The 17,828-nt window shown below is 41.8% G+C and overlaps 1 protein-coding gene across 6 annotated transcripts in view; it reads left to right on the top strand.

The window, feature by feature from the left end:
* Positions 1-17,828, top strand: part of ATRNL1 (attractin like 1) — a 1,008,890-nt gene that overhangs the window by 237,715 nt on the left and 753,347 nt on the right. For all 6 annotated transcript variants that reach the window (XM_053305805.1, XM_053305806.1, XM_053305802.1 and 3 more), the window contains exons 18-19: positions 1,246-1,464; positions 9,434-9,571. In XM_053305805.1, coding sequence (XP_053161780.1) covers positions 1,246-1,464; positions 9,434-9,571 — 357 coding nt within the window. The remainder of the gene's footprint in view (positions 1-1,245; positions 1,465-9,433; positions 9,572-17,828) is intronic.

Below are 17,828 nucleotides of genomic sequence, written 5' to 3'. Positions count from 1 at the left end.
ATTCCAAGTTCTTGACTGTGTGCCTAGAGCAGTTTTGTGACTTGAAGCTGGGATGGTGAAATTGGAGGCCAGGGCTTGGATAGCTATCTTTGACTACTGGTTAAAACTTATGTTGTGCTCCAAGGGTCTGGTATCTTTAGTACTTAAAGACACATACCATTCTGGTTGGATTAAGAATGTGGAGAATAGATTAACATACTATGGCTTCTCTCCAGCCACTATACTATCCCTAAAGTATGATACTGCAAGGACCAGGCTGCGAGAGAGAATTTTTGACATGGAACGCCAGATTGATCAAGGAGCCATTCCGGCAAATGTGTTTCTGGGCAGCCAGATGTGTTTCTGGGCAGCCAGATTTCGAATTATTCAAGCCAGAAACACAATGCAATACCTTTTCCACTTATCTATCTCTAAATTTTGTTGGGCCCTGACTTTAGCCCACTGTAATGCTTTGCACAAAGCAGTGTTGGAAGGAAGGTTTCATGGTATCTTTGTTAGTCAATTTGTCAACTTTAATCGGGTGAGAAATGGCCGTATTTGTGCTTCTCCTGCAAGGCATTTGTGCTTCTCCTGCAAGGCATTCTAACTGCTATCTCAGGGGCAATTTGCTGCTCCCAGAACAATTTGCTTTCAAGAGGTCTATTCAGATGGCTTTACCTCTGTTAGAGGAGGTGTAGATGCGTCCTGTTTCGGTTTGTTGACACTTGAACCTGTAGGCACGCTGCCAAACTCAGCCTGGGGCTTAATGACCAATTGGTGCCAAACTGAGGTGAAAGGTTCATGGAGACTACGACCCCATAGTCTCATACAGTTAGTGCATCTGATAGAGGGGTGCCTTTTTGTGGTGTACATGGTTATGTTTATCCTCACAACAACCGTGTGAGGTAGGTAAAGTTGAGAGATGCATGACTGTCCCAGAGTCATCCGGTGAGTTTCTTGGCTGAGTGGGGATTTGAACTCAGGTTTCCCCAATCCTAGTCCAACACTCTAACTTCTACACCACACTGGCCTCTCTTAATATAACATGGCATTACATGGCATCCCTTGTTATAGACCTTTGATGTATGTAACTTGAGATGTTATAATTTCAATATTTTCTTTTGTTTGTAGCAGTAGTAATCCATGTGTTTCTTCAGCAAAGATGAATATGGTACCAAAAAATCAGTTATATTGAACTGTGCCATCAGCTGTGCTAAAGACCTCTCCCATGGAGTTTAATGTATTATCCTAATCTGTGTATTGCAGCTCAAAACTGCTCCGGCTTGAGGACTTGTGGACAGTGTCTGGAACATCCAGGATGTGGATGGTGCAACGATCCCAGTAACACAGGCAAAGGCCATTGCGTGGAAGGGTCTTCAAGGGGGCCAATGAAGTTCAGTGGCATTCATTCTGCTGAAATGGTTCTTGACAACAATCTTTGTCCCAAAGAGAAAAATTATGAATGGTCTTTTATCCAGTGCCCAGGTAAGACCTGCTTATTACTGTTTGAGTTTTTACATAGATAGAATAAAATCCTAGAAGTGATGACTGGCTTCTAGGAATAGGACAGCTTTGCATATCATTTTTATTTATTTTATTTATTTTTACATGTCTATCCCGCTCTTCCTCCAAGGTGCCCAGAGCAGTGTACATGGTTATGTTTATCCTCACAACAACCCTGTGAGGCAAGTTAGGCTGAGAGATATGTGACTGGCCCAGAGTCACCCAGTAAGCTTCATGGCTAAATGAGAATTTGAACTTGTGTCTTCCCGGTCCTAGTCTAACACTCTAACCACTACATTATGCTGGTTCAATTGATTGTTCAGTATCAATTATTTATTTATTTATTCATTAATTCATTTATTAAATTTATACCTCGCCCAAACTTGTGTCTCTGGGCAGCTTAGCATATTTTCAAAGTGTTCTTATCTAAAACTTCTGCAACATTTTTTTCCTCTTGAGCATAGAATGGTAATGTTCAAAATCCAATGGTTTGTGCACACCCCTATTATCTGTTTTAATGAGAATTGACCTTAATCCTGGGTAAGTGTGCATAGAACTACATTCTAACTGCCCAGAGACATAAGTTTTGGGCAGTATAGAAATATGTTAAACAAACAAACAAACAAAGTGTCCGCATTTGATCCAGACAGTCCACTATTTGAATAGCTGTCTGGGTTCTGGTCTGGTATTAGCTCACTTCCGGTATGGAATGCTGCTAAGGCTATTGAATTCAGTGTATCTGTTAGGGGTGTGCACAAATCCAAAATTGTGGTTCGGTTCAAATTCAAATAGAATTCGAATTGAACTGTATTCCTTTGAACTGACCAGCTGGACCAGTCCATTCAATTGAATTAGTTCGGCGGTTCAGGCAGCAATACTTGTTAAAGGGGAATCTGGTGATTATTCCTCTTTACAAGTAAAGGGGTGAGGGAATCCGGGGAGTGGTGAGAAAGGTTGTTTAAGGTTCTTACCAGCTCGTCACTCCCTGTACATCCCATTCGCTCCCCTGCCACCAGCCTACTCCCTTTCGATGTTGAACCAGTTCACATCAAACTGGGCTTGGTTCGATCACAGACTGAACCAGCCCTGGTTAGATTTGAGATCCAGCTGCCAAACTGGCCCGGTTTGATGTGAACCGGTTCAACATGGAATAGTTTGTGCACGCCCCTAGTATCTGTTTAAATGAAGAATTGGTCTTTTGTAGCAGCAGGATTCCAGCAGAGGGTGTTTGTAGCTCACTAGCATGGATATATTGGGTTGGAAAGAGAGGGAGTGAGACGAAGAGATAAGGACTCTACAAGGAAGACAATTTGCAGCTTATGCTGGCTGCTTAAATCTACAAAAGCAAAAGTAAGGAGGCAGCTTGTTGGTGTGTATGTGTGTGGGATCAGGAGGGAGTACGATTGAATTTTTAAATTAGTTTTAAAATGAAAGACACTTAAAGCCCTGAATGGCTTGGGTATGGGCTACCATAGAGAGTACCTACTTCTGCATGATCACCATTGTACGTTGAGGTTATCTGGAGAGGTCTGTCTCCAGATACCACTGGTATGTCTGGTGGCGCCTCAGAACTGGGCCTTCTCTGTAGCTGCTCCTGGCCTATGGAATGCACTCCCGGCAGATGTTCACAGTGTAGGCTCGCTGTTGGCCTTTAAGAAAGCCCTAAAGACTTGCTTCTTTGGCCTGGTCTTCTGAGGGTTTTTAAAATTGTTTTAAAGTATTTTAATCAGTTTTAAATTGTGTTAAAATTGTTTTTATATCATTTTTAGTGTGTTTTAAATGAAGTTTGTTTTTATGTTTTTTAAACTGGTTGTGCACTGCCCAGAGCCTCTAGATGGGACCGTTTATTAAATGAATGAATGAATGAAAGTGGACTACTGCTACTGCAGCAAATGCTTTTTATCAATCCATGAAACTTGATTCTTTCTACTAAGGAGAATTTTAAGAGGTTACAATTGGGATTACTTTCATTAATAGGAATAGAAGTTGTTTTCAGGATGAGAGAGTGAGCATATTTACTCCTATGTATGTTTACTCAGAAGTAAATCCCATTGGGTTTAATTAGGCTTAATCCTAGGTCAGTGTGCATAGGATTGTACTCTAAGTCTTCTATGAAGATGAAATATTTGGCACCACTGGATAACTTGTAGGATATCTGTATTGGATATATTAATTGGTGAGTGTGTGTGTGTGTGTGTGTGTGTGTATTTTAACCTGGTTTAGTATGCATAGTGTTGCAGTCAGAACCTTCCCTTAGTTGAGTCCTCAGTCCATAATCTGTGAATAGTGCCAAAAGAAAGAAAACAGTTAGTTAATGTTGATGGAGCCATGCATTATAAAAATGAACCAAAAATGAAATGGTGAGCCAGGTTTTCTTCATAAGAAGGCAGTGCTGAGTTGTAATTCTGTTTGTATAAATTCACACAGTTCACATCTTACCGATATAAAATTTGCACATGCACATTTTATACAACAATGTATCCTCTTTTTCTCTTTTGGCTACATGGGACCTCCCTTTCTTTCTCTGGAGGAGGGGGATGATATGCACCTGGCCATCCTGCTCAAGCACTCTTTTAGCCCTTTGTCATCCCTTCTTACAGAGCAGATCTTGCCGCAAGCCAACCAAATCACATACCAGGTGCTTCAGAATGTGTGTTGTGTGAAGTTGTTGAATATGGCACAACATGGCAGACCCCTTGAACTTTTCACAAAGTATAAAAAGATAACTCTTTCGCTTTATCATAATCAAATAAATAATAAAAAGGTTGTTATCTCTGATATGAAGAGATGTGAGAATTAGAAATAGATTTCCCTTGCAAACATTTTGTGGTTTAAGAGTGGCTGGACACAGTGGGCAAATAGTTGTGACTAAAACCTGTAATTCTCTTGTTCTTCAAAGGCTCTGCTGATTCAAGATAGCAGTGTGGAATAAGAATAAGAATGTTTCAAAAATCAGGCAGTGTTTGTTTCTATACACCAGGCTTAAGTGCTGGATAAAAACACTAAACCATGATTTCAGATTCTAGTTTAAAATTTAATTTTCCAACAGTTTCTGAAAAATTAAGTAAACAGAAACAGACTGGATAGTAATATGCCCATTTTTGTGTGTGGGGTAGGTGGTAGATGGCATCCATCATGCCCTACCACACAACCCACGTGGGTGTCCCTAGAAGCTATCCATGGGGAACAATGGGGGTGTTTTGAATTTCTCCTTTGTTCCCTATGGCCAGAACAAGTTGCACACACACATTTTCCAATGCATTTTGCAACCCTGCCCTGAAAAACACCCCAAAAGCAAAAGTAAAAGGGAGTGTCCCTCCCAACACAGAACACAGTCCAAAAAAGGACAAAAAAGAATCACTGACCCAGAATCAGCCACAGTACCTGTGCTGCAGTAACCTCATTGGCACAAGTTGCTCTCTCACACACAATTATGATTCCTTACGTTACTTCCAAGTTCCTAGCATAGCAATAGCTGCCACACCAGCACCCTCAGTAGCAAGCATAGCCAGAAATTCAACTAGAACAACTTCAGACACATTTTGACTGAGTACACCTTGCAGTGTTTGCAAGAGATTGCAGAACAGAACAGAGCAGTGAGTGAAGCACAAATTAGTCTCAAGGCCAGATGTGCAATCACCAAACAATATTATACCCACAGAGGGAGATAGAGCTACCTCTGTCAAATTTCTTGCCACAACACTATCTCACGGACAAGCCAAACCACACCCCTAGGAAAGAAGGCACCCAAGTTCTGCCTTTGTCAATCTGAGATCCAGCAAAACCAGATAGTTTTAGCATCAATAGCACAGCATATTATAACCAGTGCTGAGAAAAACACAAAATCATACCTTCCTTCCTCCCATCCTGCTTGACACAAAGGGACAGAGCAATCATGGCCTTGGCACCTCAGCTCTGAGCTCAGCTTCTGAACAGGGTGTTAGGAGCAGGAAGAAATGTGAGCAGCATTCTAAGATATTACCCCTGGGTGATGGGGCCGCTCTGGGAAGAGCATCTACATGCTTGTGCATGCACAGAAGGTCCCAGGTTCCCTCTCTGGCATCCCCAGATATAGGGCTGAGGGAAAGACTCCTGCCTGTAACCTGGGAGAAGTCTGACTCTGTGTACTGTAGATAGAGGTGCCCATTGGAGCAGACTTCTGGGCAGAAGTCCAATCCCTCACACCCCTTGGGTCCCCCAAATCCTCCCTTAAATGTTGTGGGTGAACGTTTGGCTGCCTGGACAGCCACCTCCCCACCTGGTGATCCATGGCCACTGACAGCTCATCTGTCATGTAGTTAATGTCCAGCACGTGCACATGCAGCCGAGCCCACCTGTGCTTGGCTGCAAGGGAGGGGCTGGCCATGCCACCAGCCCCTCCCTTGTCCTCTCACTCTCCTGCACCCACCAGTGCACTGTGAGAGACAGGAAAGAAGTTTGCAGCCCATTGCCGCTGATCCACAGATCAGCATTGAAGTGCACGCTTGTGTCAGGCACTGCCATGCATGGCAGTCCCTACATGCCTCTCCACAGGCCTGGTTCAGGGAGGGCACCACCCTCATGCTGGTGATGCACGAGGGGAACTTATAGTTGGGAACAAGCAGTAGGAGCAGCTGGTGTAAGGTGGCATTCTCTACCAACTGGAATGGCTTATTGTCCAAAGCGATCATCTCGGCAATGGCCCTGGTGATGAGATGAGCTTTACACTACCAGACTGCTTGCCCAATGACTTCACCCTGCTGGGTACAGGAGCAGGTGCCTCGCCGCTAATTGAGGGCACACCAGACCTACTGCTGCCAGCAGGAGCAGGTCTCCCTGGGTGATGCCATTGCAGCTGCTTCAGCATCCCTGACATACTAAGACATTTAAGGTCCTTCCCTCTGCTGACCTGTGCCCTGCAGAGGATGGACAGCATGGATTGGGTCAACATGGCAGAGCTCAGTGTGGTCCGACACCATGCTACCATATGAGCTGGTCCAGTCCTGTTTTAGTGGTGGGTACTGGGTTCTGGGGGCCACCACCACCACCACTATCCTTGGTCCAGGCAACAGAATGACTTCCTCCTGCTCCTATTCAGTCACAGACTGGGGCGGGGGGAGTCACACTGCCAAGGGAATTTGGGGAGGCTGGTGAAACTGATCTGGCTGTGCTAGTAGGCAATACAACTACCCCCCCCCACTCTTACAGGAAGAGCTTTTTCCCTGACAGGGGAGGACCCCCCCACACCCTAATTCTAGCTCCTGCCACCAGCGACTGTGCTGCAGGACCACCTTCCTTCCAGAAAATTCACCTGCATGTCAGCCATACAAGTGTGGATAACTCAACGGGGAGTAGGCCCCTCTTGCCCTCACATACCATGACCAGCATTACCCCTCCCTCTCACTGCCACTCTGCTTCTGCCTTGCACCTTCCTGGACAAGGTAGGGGTTTTTAAAATTCAAGCCCTAATTCTGATGGTGGGGAGAAAAAGTGCCTTTACGGCCGGTATTTTAAAAAGGGTTGTGGGGTTGGGTGTGGTCTATTTATGCTGTGTGTGCCACACACAGTGCTATCTTTGGCAATGTAGTGCACACATAGAAGCTAGAAAAACTACCCCTCCAAAGCGGCAAGCTTTATTGGAGGAGTAGGTTATAGAGGAGCAAGCAACAATGGGGTAAGTCTAAAGGAAGGGATTACTGTGGCCTCTTCTCCTAACCCATCCTCCCGTCCTACAGTCCTCGCACCTAAGGCCTTCCCCAAACTGGACTCTATTTAAAGAACTCCAATCTTACTGGTGGGGGGCGGGTTACCTTCTGGTGGTTTCAGTTAGGAGTCTGGCCAGGTGCTGTTCTCAGAGGCACTCGGGTCAAGCAGACAGCGGGACACAACAGCTGGGGGTAGGACAGATGGGCACTAGGCACAGGCAGGCACCCACCCAGCCACCCAAAATAATTTTTTTAAGCGGGGGTGGGGGAACTACCAGGGAAACAGAGAGAGCCTGGTAGGTTGGGCACCAAACAGAAGTCAAAGAATACTCCAGCCTATAAAAAACGAAAACAAAAAACGAAGTCCAGTCCAGGCACCTCTTTCCTGCCTCTTTCCTGCATGCTTCCTCAGCCTTTCCCACCCAGTTTGCAGTCAGTGTCGGTGTGCTAGCTTGGGAGTTTGCTTTCTAGTGAAAAAACAACCTCCCAGCTAGCAAACTGGCTATACATCGATTGGGAGAAGCTGAGGAAGCATGTAGAAAGGAGGCGGAGCCGTCCCCCTCATGCTTATGTCTTGAGTGCCTTGCAGAATCACCGTATGTACCACTCTTGGTACATGTGCCAGGGGTTGTCAACCCCTGTGTAGGGGTTGACCAACCAACAAGCAGCGGATTAAAACAAAACAATGTAACAAAAACAATATAACGAAAACAAAGTAACAAAAAGAGCTGCCAAATGGAGCAGCAGACAAATACAAAAAGGTAAGAATTTGTTATCTTTTCAGGGAACATTTCTAAAGATCCCTCTTTTGTGTGCCAAATGCTTGCTCATGAACATTCAGCACAGCCCAAATAATATGGTTCTAAATTATTAAATGTCTCCGTTGGTGTAATTTAATTAAGTACTGTTATATTTGTAATGGACCAGAGACTAAGTAAATATCAAAGTGAGCAGCAACAAGTTAACTATTCCCAAATTTGTAACCATTATCAAGTTTAATAAATTACACAGTAATCTTCATTTAATCAGTATTACAAGGGATAATTGAATAAAAGAGAAACTATGATTACAGAATCAAAAAAATTTATCAGTGCTTTATGATGAAGAAAAGAATGCAACATCTGCTCCTATTAACCTGGTGAGACTAATATCTTATTAACCTCAGATTATTGTACAAGCATTCAAGCATAATCTGTTTAATAGATGAAGCATACATTGTAGTAAAATACCACTTATCCAAGCACTCAATTGTGGGGCAAAAGCTCTCTTAGTTCACTCGTTTATGATATAGTGTGGTTTGATCGATGAAAACTCTGTGACCAACATATTTCCCTTTCAGCAAGGGGGATCCCTATCAGTGGAAACTGGGGTCACCTACTGTTGAGAGCAGACTGTTCTCACTAGAACAATACCCCCCACTGCATTATTACTTCACTATTTTCCATATACCTGTAAGTAAATGGGGAAAAATAAGTGAAGAGTGTACTCAGACACCAAGATGGGGTTGAAATCTGTGCTGATCCTTTTTTCTTTTTTTGAGAGAGAGGCAAGGTACTGTCCAATTGGAGCCTATTTCATTCATCCCATAGAAATTAGGAAAACAAATGGAACAGACTGTAATCAGGAACAGAGTTGAGGGAGGGCAAAACCTCCACACATGGTGTTTCCAGTGTCTGGTGAAAATGACAGATTTAGCTTTCTCAGATTTGTTGATAGTACCTTGGTGGTTTTCTCCTCTCTAAATCAATGGGGACCACTGCCTAGTTCCAACCTGGCCTGTGTTCCATTTCTTGGCATGCTATTGATGTGCATTCTTATTAGGCATGTATATAAGGATACATTAAAGTTGCACAATGACTATGCATTTTCTTATTTTGGTATATATTAATCTCTAAATGTGATTCTTGCAGCTCCTCCTCCTTGTCCTGCCCTCCCCATCAGCTAATGGGATTTGTCCCAAGTGCTTGCAATAATGCAATGGGGATACTCTGAGTCATCGTCAAAGGCCTTCTCCTTCAAAATGTGGGGTGATGGCAAGGAGAACGAGAACTACTGTTTCTGCCTGCCCAGTGCAGTTGAGTGTGGGATCCCCCTCGTACATGTGCTGTTGGTGGGGCCTAGGTCTTGGTTTTTATTCATTTAGCATAACCCTTACATTCATTACTGTCGCAGTCTTCTGTATGGTGTGTTATAATTCTTTTGGATTCTTTGTCTTTTGATCATGTTCTAATTACTGAAACATGGTTGTCATATCTTTTGTATTACAGCTTGCCAGTGCAATGGACATAGTACCTGTGCTAATGGCAATGTCTGTGATCAGTGCAAAAACCTAACCACAGGAAAACAATGTGAAACGTGTATGCCAGGCTATTATGGGGATCCAACTAATGGAGGGCAATGTACAGGTAAGTGCCTTAAGAATATGTTTCAATAAACGGTACATCAGAAAAATATTTTCTCAATTGATTGCTTTTGATTGATTGGTTTTTTAAAAAATAAGCAGAAACCCCTAAGTATTTCAACTGACATGTTGGACATGCCCTGCAATTGTGTCAGTTTAGCTATTAGGCTAGTGCATTTGAAGTCTCTACATTGCAGCAGCTAGTATGAAGTGAAAACATTTAGAGGATGCTTAGTAGTGTCTACACTGCCTGGTCTGTGTGCAAAGCAAATGTACTGAGTTACAGCTCTTCTCCTATTAGGAACATAGGAAGCTGCCTTATATTGAATCAGAAGACCATGGGTCCATCTATCTCAGTAATGTTTACAATGACTGGCAGCGGCTTCTTCAGTTTTTTAGGCAAGATTCTTTTTCAGCCCTACCTGAAGATGCCAGGGATTGATCCTGGGACCTTCTGCATGCAAAGCAGATGCAATACTAGTGAGCTACAGCTCCATTCGCAAAGGTGGCCTTCATAGGTCTCCTATCCAGACACTGCCCAGACAAAGACCTGTTACACCAATTTGTACCTAATTCTGCCATATATATCCTGCAAATGTATCTATACCTGGGAAATGTCTTATACTATTGCAGTTGTGCTAAAAATGTAGAGAGATGGCTTGGAAATGTAAAAGCGTGTATATCATAGGATGCAGATAAATATGCAGTTTTAAGTGATCTTTCCCAATATTTTCCAGTGGGAACATACCAGTACCAGTTACTGGAACAATGGCGGTACATTCTTAGCCTCACTTGCTCACTTTCTGACTACAGTGAAGCATTTTCACACATGCCTATGTTTTCATAGGAACATAGGAAGCTGCCATATACCAAGTCAGATCATTGGTTCATCTAGCTGAGTATGGTCTAAACAGACTGGCAGCAGTTTTTCGAGGGCTGCAGGTAGGAATCCGTCGCAGTCCTATCTTGGAAATGTCGGGGAGGGAACTGGGAACCTTTTGCATGCAAACATGTACATGATCTTTCCAGAGTGGCCCCATTGCCTAAGGGGAATATCTTACAGTGGTCACACATTTAGTATCCCATTCAATTGCAAACCAGGGTGGACCCTGCTTACCATATGTTGGAAATGGTAAGAGATAAGAGATCTGGTAAGAGATACCCTTCAAATATACCAGAGTGCACAGAGGCACAACACAGCGGAGTCTGCCCAGGCATATGTGTATGCCAAGAGTAAAATTACTTGGAGCCAGTTCATCGTTTCAAATCAATATAGGAGTATTTATTAGTGAACTCCATTCTAGATAGTAAAGTGGAGAGATCGGATCTCTAATCTATCTATCTAGCTGGATGCAGATGGATTCTGCATCTCTGCACACATGGTGCAGGGAGAGAGGAGCTTGCATGTTGCAAGGGAGAAGGAAGGAAAGGGAAGGAAGGAAGCGGCAGGCAGGAAGTAAGTAAGTTAGTCCCTTAGATTAGCAATCTACATTCCAAAGGGGTAAAGTCAGAGCAGTAGAGAAGGGATGACCAATGTCTTGACCTCTCTAGCCCTCTGACTCACTAGTCTGTCCCCTTCTGTCATTGAGACATGAGACAGAGCAAAGTCCTTCACTTCCAACAGCATAGAGGACAATTCAGGCTTGCTACCACAAGACCAGCTCTCCTTCTTTACAAGAGGAGACTTATTTTATTTATTTATTTATTTAGCATTTATATACCACCCACTACCAAAGTCTCTAGGCAGTTTACAACAACAAAACAAATCAAAAAATTTAACACATTTAAAACATATATAAAATATAAAGTTAAAACAATAAATAAAATTCAACTAAAAACAGCAGCTAAAACGTCAACTAAAAAAGCTTGGCTGAAGAGATGGGTCTTCAGTTGTTACCCAAAAGCCCTCAGGGATGGAGTAGTTCTAGAGTATTCCGCAGCCCTGAGGCAACTACAGAAAAGGCTCATCTCCTGAGTCGCCACTAGATGAGTTGGCGGCACCCTCAGATGAACCTCCCTTGATGGTCTCAATAGAAGGCAGGGTTCATAACAAAGAAGGTGTTCCTTAACACCTTGTTCTGCCCCCTCCCCAGTTACCTCTTTTTAAAAAGCACACCCAAACCGCTCTCACTGACATCTGACTAGTGACATCTGACTGGAGTTGTATTCTGTGTGGGAATATACATATATGTGTAAGTGTTTTGGCTCTGGACTAAATTTATTAAGTGCTCACATGGTACAATTTCCAAATTTCTGAAGTTTCTGGTTTCAGATGGTACATTTCTTTTGTGTTACTGATGATGATCTGTTAAGGACCCTTTATCCTCCTTAACTGATTATCTTGGTCTCTTGACAGTTTTAATATACAGTACTGGGTTAGGTGAGCATGCACATTTGGTCAGCTAAAGCGAAATACATTGGAAACATATTGAAGAAAAAGATTAAAGCCTACCCTTATTGACAGTTGCACATTTTCTTTGTGTTTTATGAAGCTTTAAATAATGCTTAATAGTTTTCTTATTTCCTGAAGTTGACAAAATGTTCTTATGTGCTCTATAGCTGCTTTACTGCAAAGTGATATATTAAAACAGCTTTTATTCTTCAGGGATACATTAGCTATCTAACTAAATAAGTATACTGTCACTTTCAGTGAATTATGTGTAATGTAATAATGGCTGAAATCAATTTATAAGCCTATAAAATCATAAATTTTACTACTGGTTTCTGGAGTTCAAGCAACATGCTGCTGGAATGAATTCATTGGAGACTTGATTTCATAACAGACAGTTTTAGCTTCTGTACAGTTTAAAAATAATAGTTTTTATAATAGGGCATTTTCTGATTGGATGTGTTACGTTACAGTACAGTGTAGTGATTGAAAATTGATCATACACCTTAATTGATTCTCAGAATATATTTAGGAACATAGCAGGCTGCTTCATACTGAGTCAGACCACTGGTCCATCTAGTATTGTCTATACAGACTGGCAGGAGCTTCTCCAAGGTTGTAGGCAGGAGTCTCTTTCATCCCTATCTTGGAGATGCCATGGAGGAAACCTGGAGCCATCTGCATACAAGCATGCAGGTGCTCTTCTCAGAGTGGCCCCATCCCCTAAAGGGAATATCTTACAGTATTCCTATGTAGTCTCCAATTCAAATGCAAACCAGGGCAGACCCTGGTTACAAAATGTTATAGTTAGACTCTTATTCAGGCTTGTGTGGAATTTTATTCCATCCACGCTAGTTAATGATTTGCTTCTGGACCCAATTCAAGGAACAGGGTAATCTTCAAAGCCTTAAACAGTCTGGCTCCAAGCCCTCACCCCTGCCTGTGGGCTTCTCGGAGGCATCTGGTGGGCCACTGTGTGAAACAGCATGCTGGTCTAGATGGGTGTTGAGCCTGATCCAGCAGGGCTGTTCTTAAGTCCTTATGTAACTGAGTCAGAAAGAGCTGACGAGGAACGAAATTTTAAGCCAGCGTGGTGTAGTGGTTAGAATGCTGGACTAGGACCGGAGAGACTCAAGTTCAAATCCCCATTCAGCCATGATACTAGCTGGGTGACTCTGGGCCAGTCACTTCTCTCTCAGCCTAACCTACTTCACAGGGTTGTTGTGAGGAGAAACTTAAGTATGTAGTACACCGCTCTGGGCTCCTTGGAGGAAGAGCGGGATATAAATGTAATAATAATAATAATAATTAAATAAACAGTCTGGAAAAATTAGAAATTAACAGAGGTTGGAAGGCTAGGCAAAGGGAGGGAGGAGCTCTTTCACCACTCTGAGTGCCCACTCCCTGCTTCTAGTGCATTCAGCCGCCTGCCATGACCCACCTGCTGTCATGCTTTGACAGGTGGGCGCAGAGCTCTTGCTGTCATCCATCCCTGCTGTGCTGCCGCTGCACAGCAGCATCTTTAAAAGTTAAAAAAAGGGGGGAAAGTTAAAAAGCGGGACAACCGCTGGTAAGTGCACGCCCTTGTCATCTGGGGCCAAGCCCCAAGACTCCCTGTCCCCCCCTGACTTCTGTCCTGATTTTGGCCAACGCAATGCGCATGCATGCATGTGTGCAGAGGCCTGAAATCAGCCTGCTCTGCCTCATTTGGAAGAAAGGCTGGGCCGAGGGAGGAGGTCCTTTGCCACTGTCTCTCTGAGTCTCATAGAGACAGCAGTGAAGGAGCTCTTCCCTCGGCCTGGCCTTTCTCCCAAATGAGGCAGAGCGGGCCGATCCTAGTTGTTGTTATTTATTCTATTTCTGTAGTTGGCAATCCTGGTTGGGTCAGCCCCTCCCCCAGCTTCCTAGGAGTACGGAAAGATCAGTATTCCCTGAGAGGAAAGCAAGAAAGGAGCTACTCAGGCCAGCGAGCTCTTGTCCTCAGCTCCTGAAAAGATCAACATCCTGAGACAACAGTGCTTTTAATCTTATGTAATTTCTTTGTTCTTTAATAGAAAGAACAAAGCAGTAAACTGCTGTGGTTGCCTTTGTCAAGGCAGAAAGGTGGTATAATAATACAATCAATCATTAAGTTCAGCTCTCCTCCTCAAATATGCTCTCTTGTTGAATATGGGTATATAGCTATCTCTGTGATAAATATTCCACCAACTTCATAGCTGATTTTCCATGATGGTTGCTATCATTTTTGTATATCAGCACATGCTAATAAATATGATCCAGAAAAAGGTAGTCTCTCCTGTTGTCAAACCAGAAGTCCTGTAAGGCATATTAGGGGATTAACATGATTAAGAAAGGGTATTTCAGAATGACACAAGTTTGCCAATTAAGCAAGGAAAATAAGAATTAATCTAGGGATTGGGGAAAAATGGAGAATGACTTGGTGGATATCACATAAACTTTACCTTTTCTCAGGAAACTTATGGGAACAAGGGAAATTGGTCTATGGTCGAAAATTCCAGAAGGGGGACAAAGGTTATATAAACTGAGACAGTTTGAATTGGGGCCTTGCCCACTTTTCACTGACCTGGATGGTGAAGGATTAAATGGGAGTTTGAGAATAAATAAATTTCTGCTTGGAAATCTATGGGATTTGTTAAAGATAGAGAACTAGTAAGAATGTTCTTCTGAATGTTACTATTTTGTGTATTCGAATACATTTCATAATTGTTCAGTTTATGTTGGCCTTGGGCCGAAATAAACCAATACAGATACATAATTGTTCAGTTTGAATAACATTGAAATCCAAATATTTGGATTGGCAGGAAGTTGTAGAGAAGGAAGGATGGGTTGGGGTCCTTCTAGAAAGAATGAAGATTTTTCTCCCTTCAGTTCTGTGTCCCACTGAAAGAACTGATTGGTGTCTGATCAATTGTGTAGCCAAGTATCTACATCCATTTCATTGCTATATAGACATGTTGGATCAATAAGATTAGAATTAGAAGAGTGATAATTAATATGCTCCAGTTTAGTTTATATGATTTTTCAAATATGCTTGCAGTTCAGCATTCCACTGAATGTTATTAGTACTGTATTTTTGCCAGATATTTATAATTTACTTGGTCAGCATGGGATGTCAATACATTTAATATTGCTTTTATTTTTGCGAGCTGTAGAATGTATAAATGCATCAATTTGAAAGTGTGTGACATGCATACAATGCATATTTTCTGATAAACTTGTGGTGTGCCCTTAAAAGACTCTATTAAGAATCTTTTGTTATGGGATTCTTAATTATACATTCTGAATATTGTTCAGGTGCATATTTTGACTGAGTGTCTTATTGGCACACACATAAATTTAATCCAACAATTCAATCCAAAGTGATGGTATAAGGTAAAATCAAAATTGTTTATAGTTTATATACTGCCTTTCATAAAGGCATATCCCAAGGCATACATGATGCAAGGTAATCCATAATGTGTAATAGATGATAATTTTAATACATAGTCTGTTAAATTTTATTTATTTATTAAATTTATATACCTCCTGACTCTAAAAGCTCTAGGTGGTTGTCACAATGATTATGATAGTTGTCACAATGATTATAAGTTGGAGAGAAGTAAGCAATACTGCAGTAAATGAGCCAGAACTCAGAAAATAGTAGATAAGCTTCAAATAAAACTAGGGCAATGTTTAAATTGTTCCTAGTAGTGTAAAGAGTTGGACTGTGTCTTCGACCTTATTGTTTCAGTAGAGAATGAACAAGCTCAACTTTTGGACAAACAAATCATCCACCTGCAGATACTATGTAATTTATTCTGTTTGTTTAATTTATTCACTGGAAGAGTGCTGTCATAGATTACAGAATAAGACCAAAAATTGCTTGTTTATTTTCATCAAAGAGACAGCAGTGTTCAGAGGAAGCAATATGCACATGAGCCACAGATGTCAGTGGTAATATATGCTCTGATCCAAAGGACAACATAATGCATTTCTTACATTCAAAGGGGCCTTGAACTGCTGTTTCACAGGCAATCCCCCTTTTTGAGGGCCGTTCAAAAGCAATTTGTAATATGGCATGGAGCTCTACTGTTCAAATGGAAGAATTTTTTAATAAAAAAAATTGCATAGGCATGCTCAAGTCCTTTTAGTTCTTTGGATCCTGGCCATAAAATTTTAGTGACAGGAAGTTATAAAGATGATTCTGGGCAACAACAACATTCTGAATTATAAAGTCAGCTCAATTATTTTTGCAGTTGAGCTGACTTTATAATTTGGAATGTTATCACCCAGTAAAGGAAGTTGACTATAAACTTGCAGCCCTGAGGCACATGCACACAGAAAGGACCTTCTCCTTTAGGGGTCAAAAATGAAAAACAATACCACAAAAAACCCCGACAAAACTATTTTTTTCTTTCTTGCCTTCAGAGCATGGGATGTGCTTTTAGGGATTGATCCATTTTATTTTTATTTATTGATCCTACTATATACCACCTAGGCAGTGTACATATTTTAATACAATAAATGTAAAAACAGAATAAAAACAATACTTTTACAGAATAAGAGCAATTAAACAATTTAAAATTTATTTTAACTAATTGCCTGAGAAAACAGGTGTGTCTTAAGCATCTTTTAAAATTCAACCAGACATGGAGAAGCTCTTATTTTGACAGGGAGTATATTCTGTACCCCTGGGGCGGTCACAGGGAAGGCGGAGTCCTGAGTCAACTTACCACCAAAGGAGTTGGTGGCAAGTGTAACCAGAGTTCCCCAGAGAAACTGAATAGGGTTCATGACAAAGGAGGCACTCTCTTAAGTACCCTGGAGCCAAGCTGTTAAAGGTTTTATATGCGATGACCAGCACTTTGTATTTTGCTCAGAAACATATTGGTGGCCAGTGCAGTTCTTAAAAATCAATGTTTTATGGTCTCTTCAGGGTGCCCCAGAGACCAGCTTGGCTGCCGCATTCTATACCAATTGTAGTACAAAGGCAGCCCAATGTAGAGTGCATTACAGTAGTCAAGCCTGGAGGCTACATTATATATACCAATGTTCTAATATCATTTTAGCTTGATATTTGCTGAACCTGCCCACTGATGATGTCAATCAGTTGGGGAGAGGGAGAGAGCATGCATGGAAGAAGTGTGTGTGTGTGTGTGTGTGTGTGTGTGTGTGTGTGTGTGTGTAATCATCCAGATTTGTATGGGGCTAATCTAATGGTATGCTGCTGTGGTGACTGGAGAGAGAGCTGAAATTTATATTATACACTGTATTAATTATAGTGTAATTACACTATAATGTATTATATAATATTAATTAATAATATATTATACACTTCCCCAACTTATCTAAAAAAATAAGACTTTTTAAAAGTTAGACTGCTTTTTCAGTACCCTCAAAAAATGACAATGTAGAAAGAAAATAATTTCTTTCAGGATTTTACTAATTATGATTAAGGGTAATAAGTACAGGTTGGTATTTTCTTCTCAGAAATTAAGAGAAAACAGAATTTTGTTTAAGACTTTATTATCTAGATTCCACTTTCAGCCAGCAGGTGCCAGAACTATATAATTTTATGTTACGGAAGCCAAGATGTTGAGACAATGGAACTTTATAATATGTTCTGGGAACTTTATGCTAAGAAGAGTTACATCTTCTGTATCTTAGGAAGTGGCAGATACTACTAGGCCTAGTGAGGCAGAGGCAGGATTCAGAACATGTGAGGATAATACAGGGTGCCTAAGCCAGATAATTGAAGTAGGGAACATACAACACTGAGGAAGCTGTAGGGTAAAGATCAGCAATTGGTGGCTGCAGAGGATGCTGCCTGCCTCCTCAGTAGCCATCCCAGAGGTTAAAAAGGGGAGGACAC

The sequence above is a fragment of the Hemicordylus capensis genome, chromosome 3 (genome assembly GCF_027244095.1).
Source record: "Hemicordylus capensis ecotype Gifberg chromosome 3, rHemCap1.1.pri, whole genome shotgun sequence".
Classification (NCBI taxonomy): Eukaryota; Metazoa; Chordata; class Lepidosauria; order Squamata; family Cordylidae; genus Hemicordylus; species Hemicordylus capensis.
Note: the sequence above shows the minus strand (reverse complement) of the source record. Positions and strands in the feature narration are given on the sequence as shown.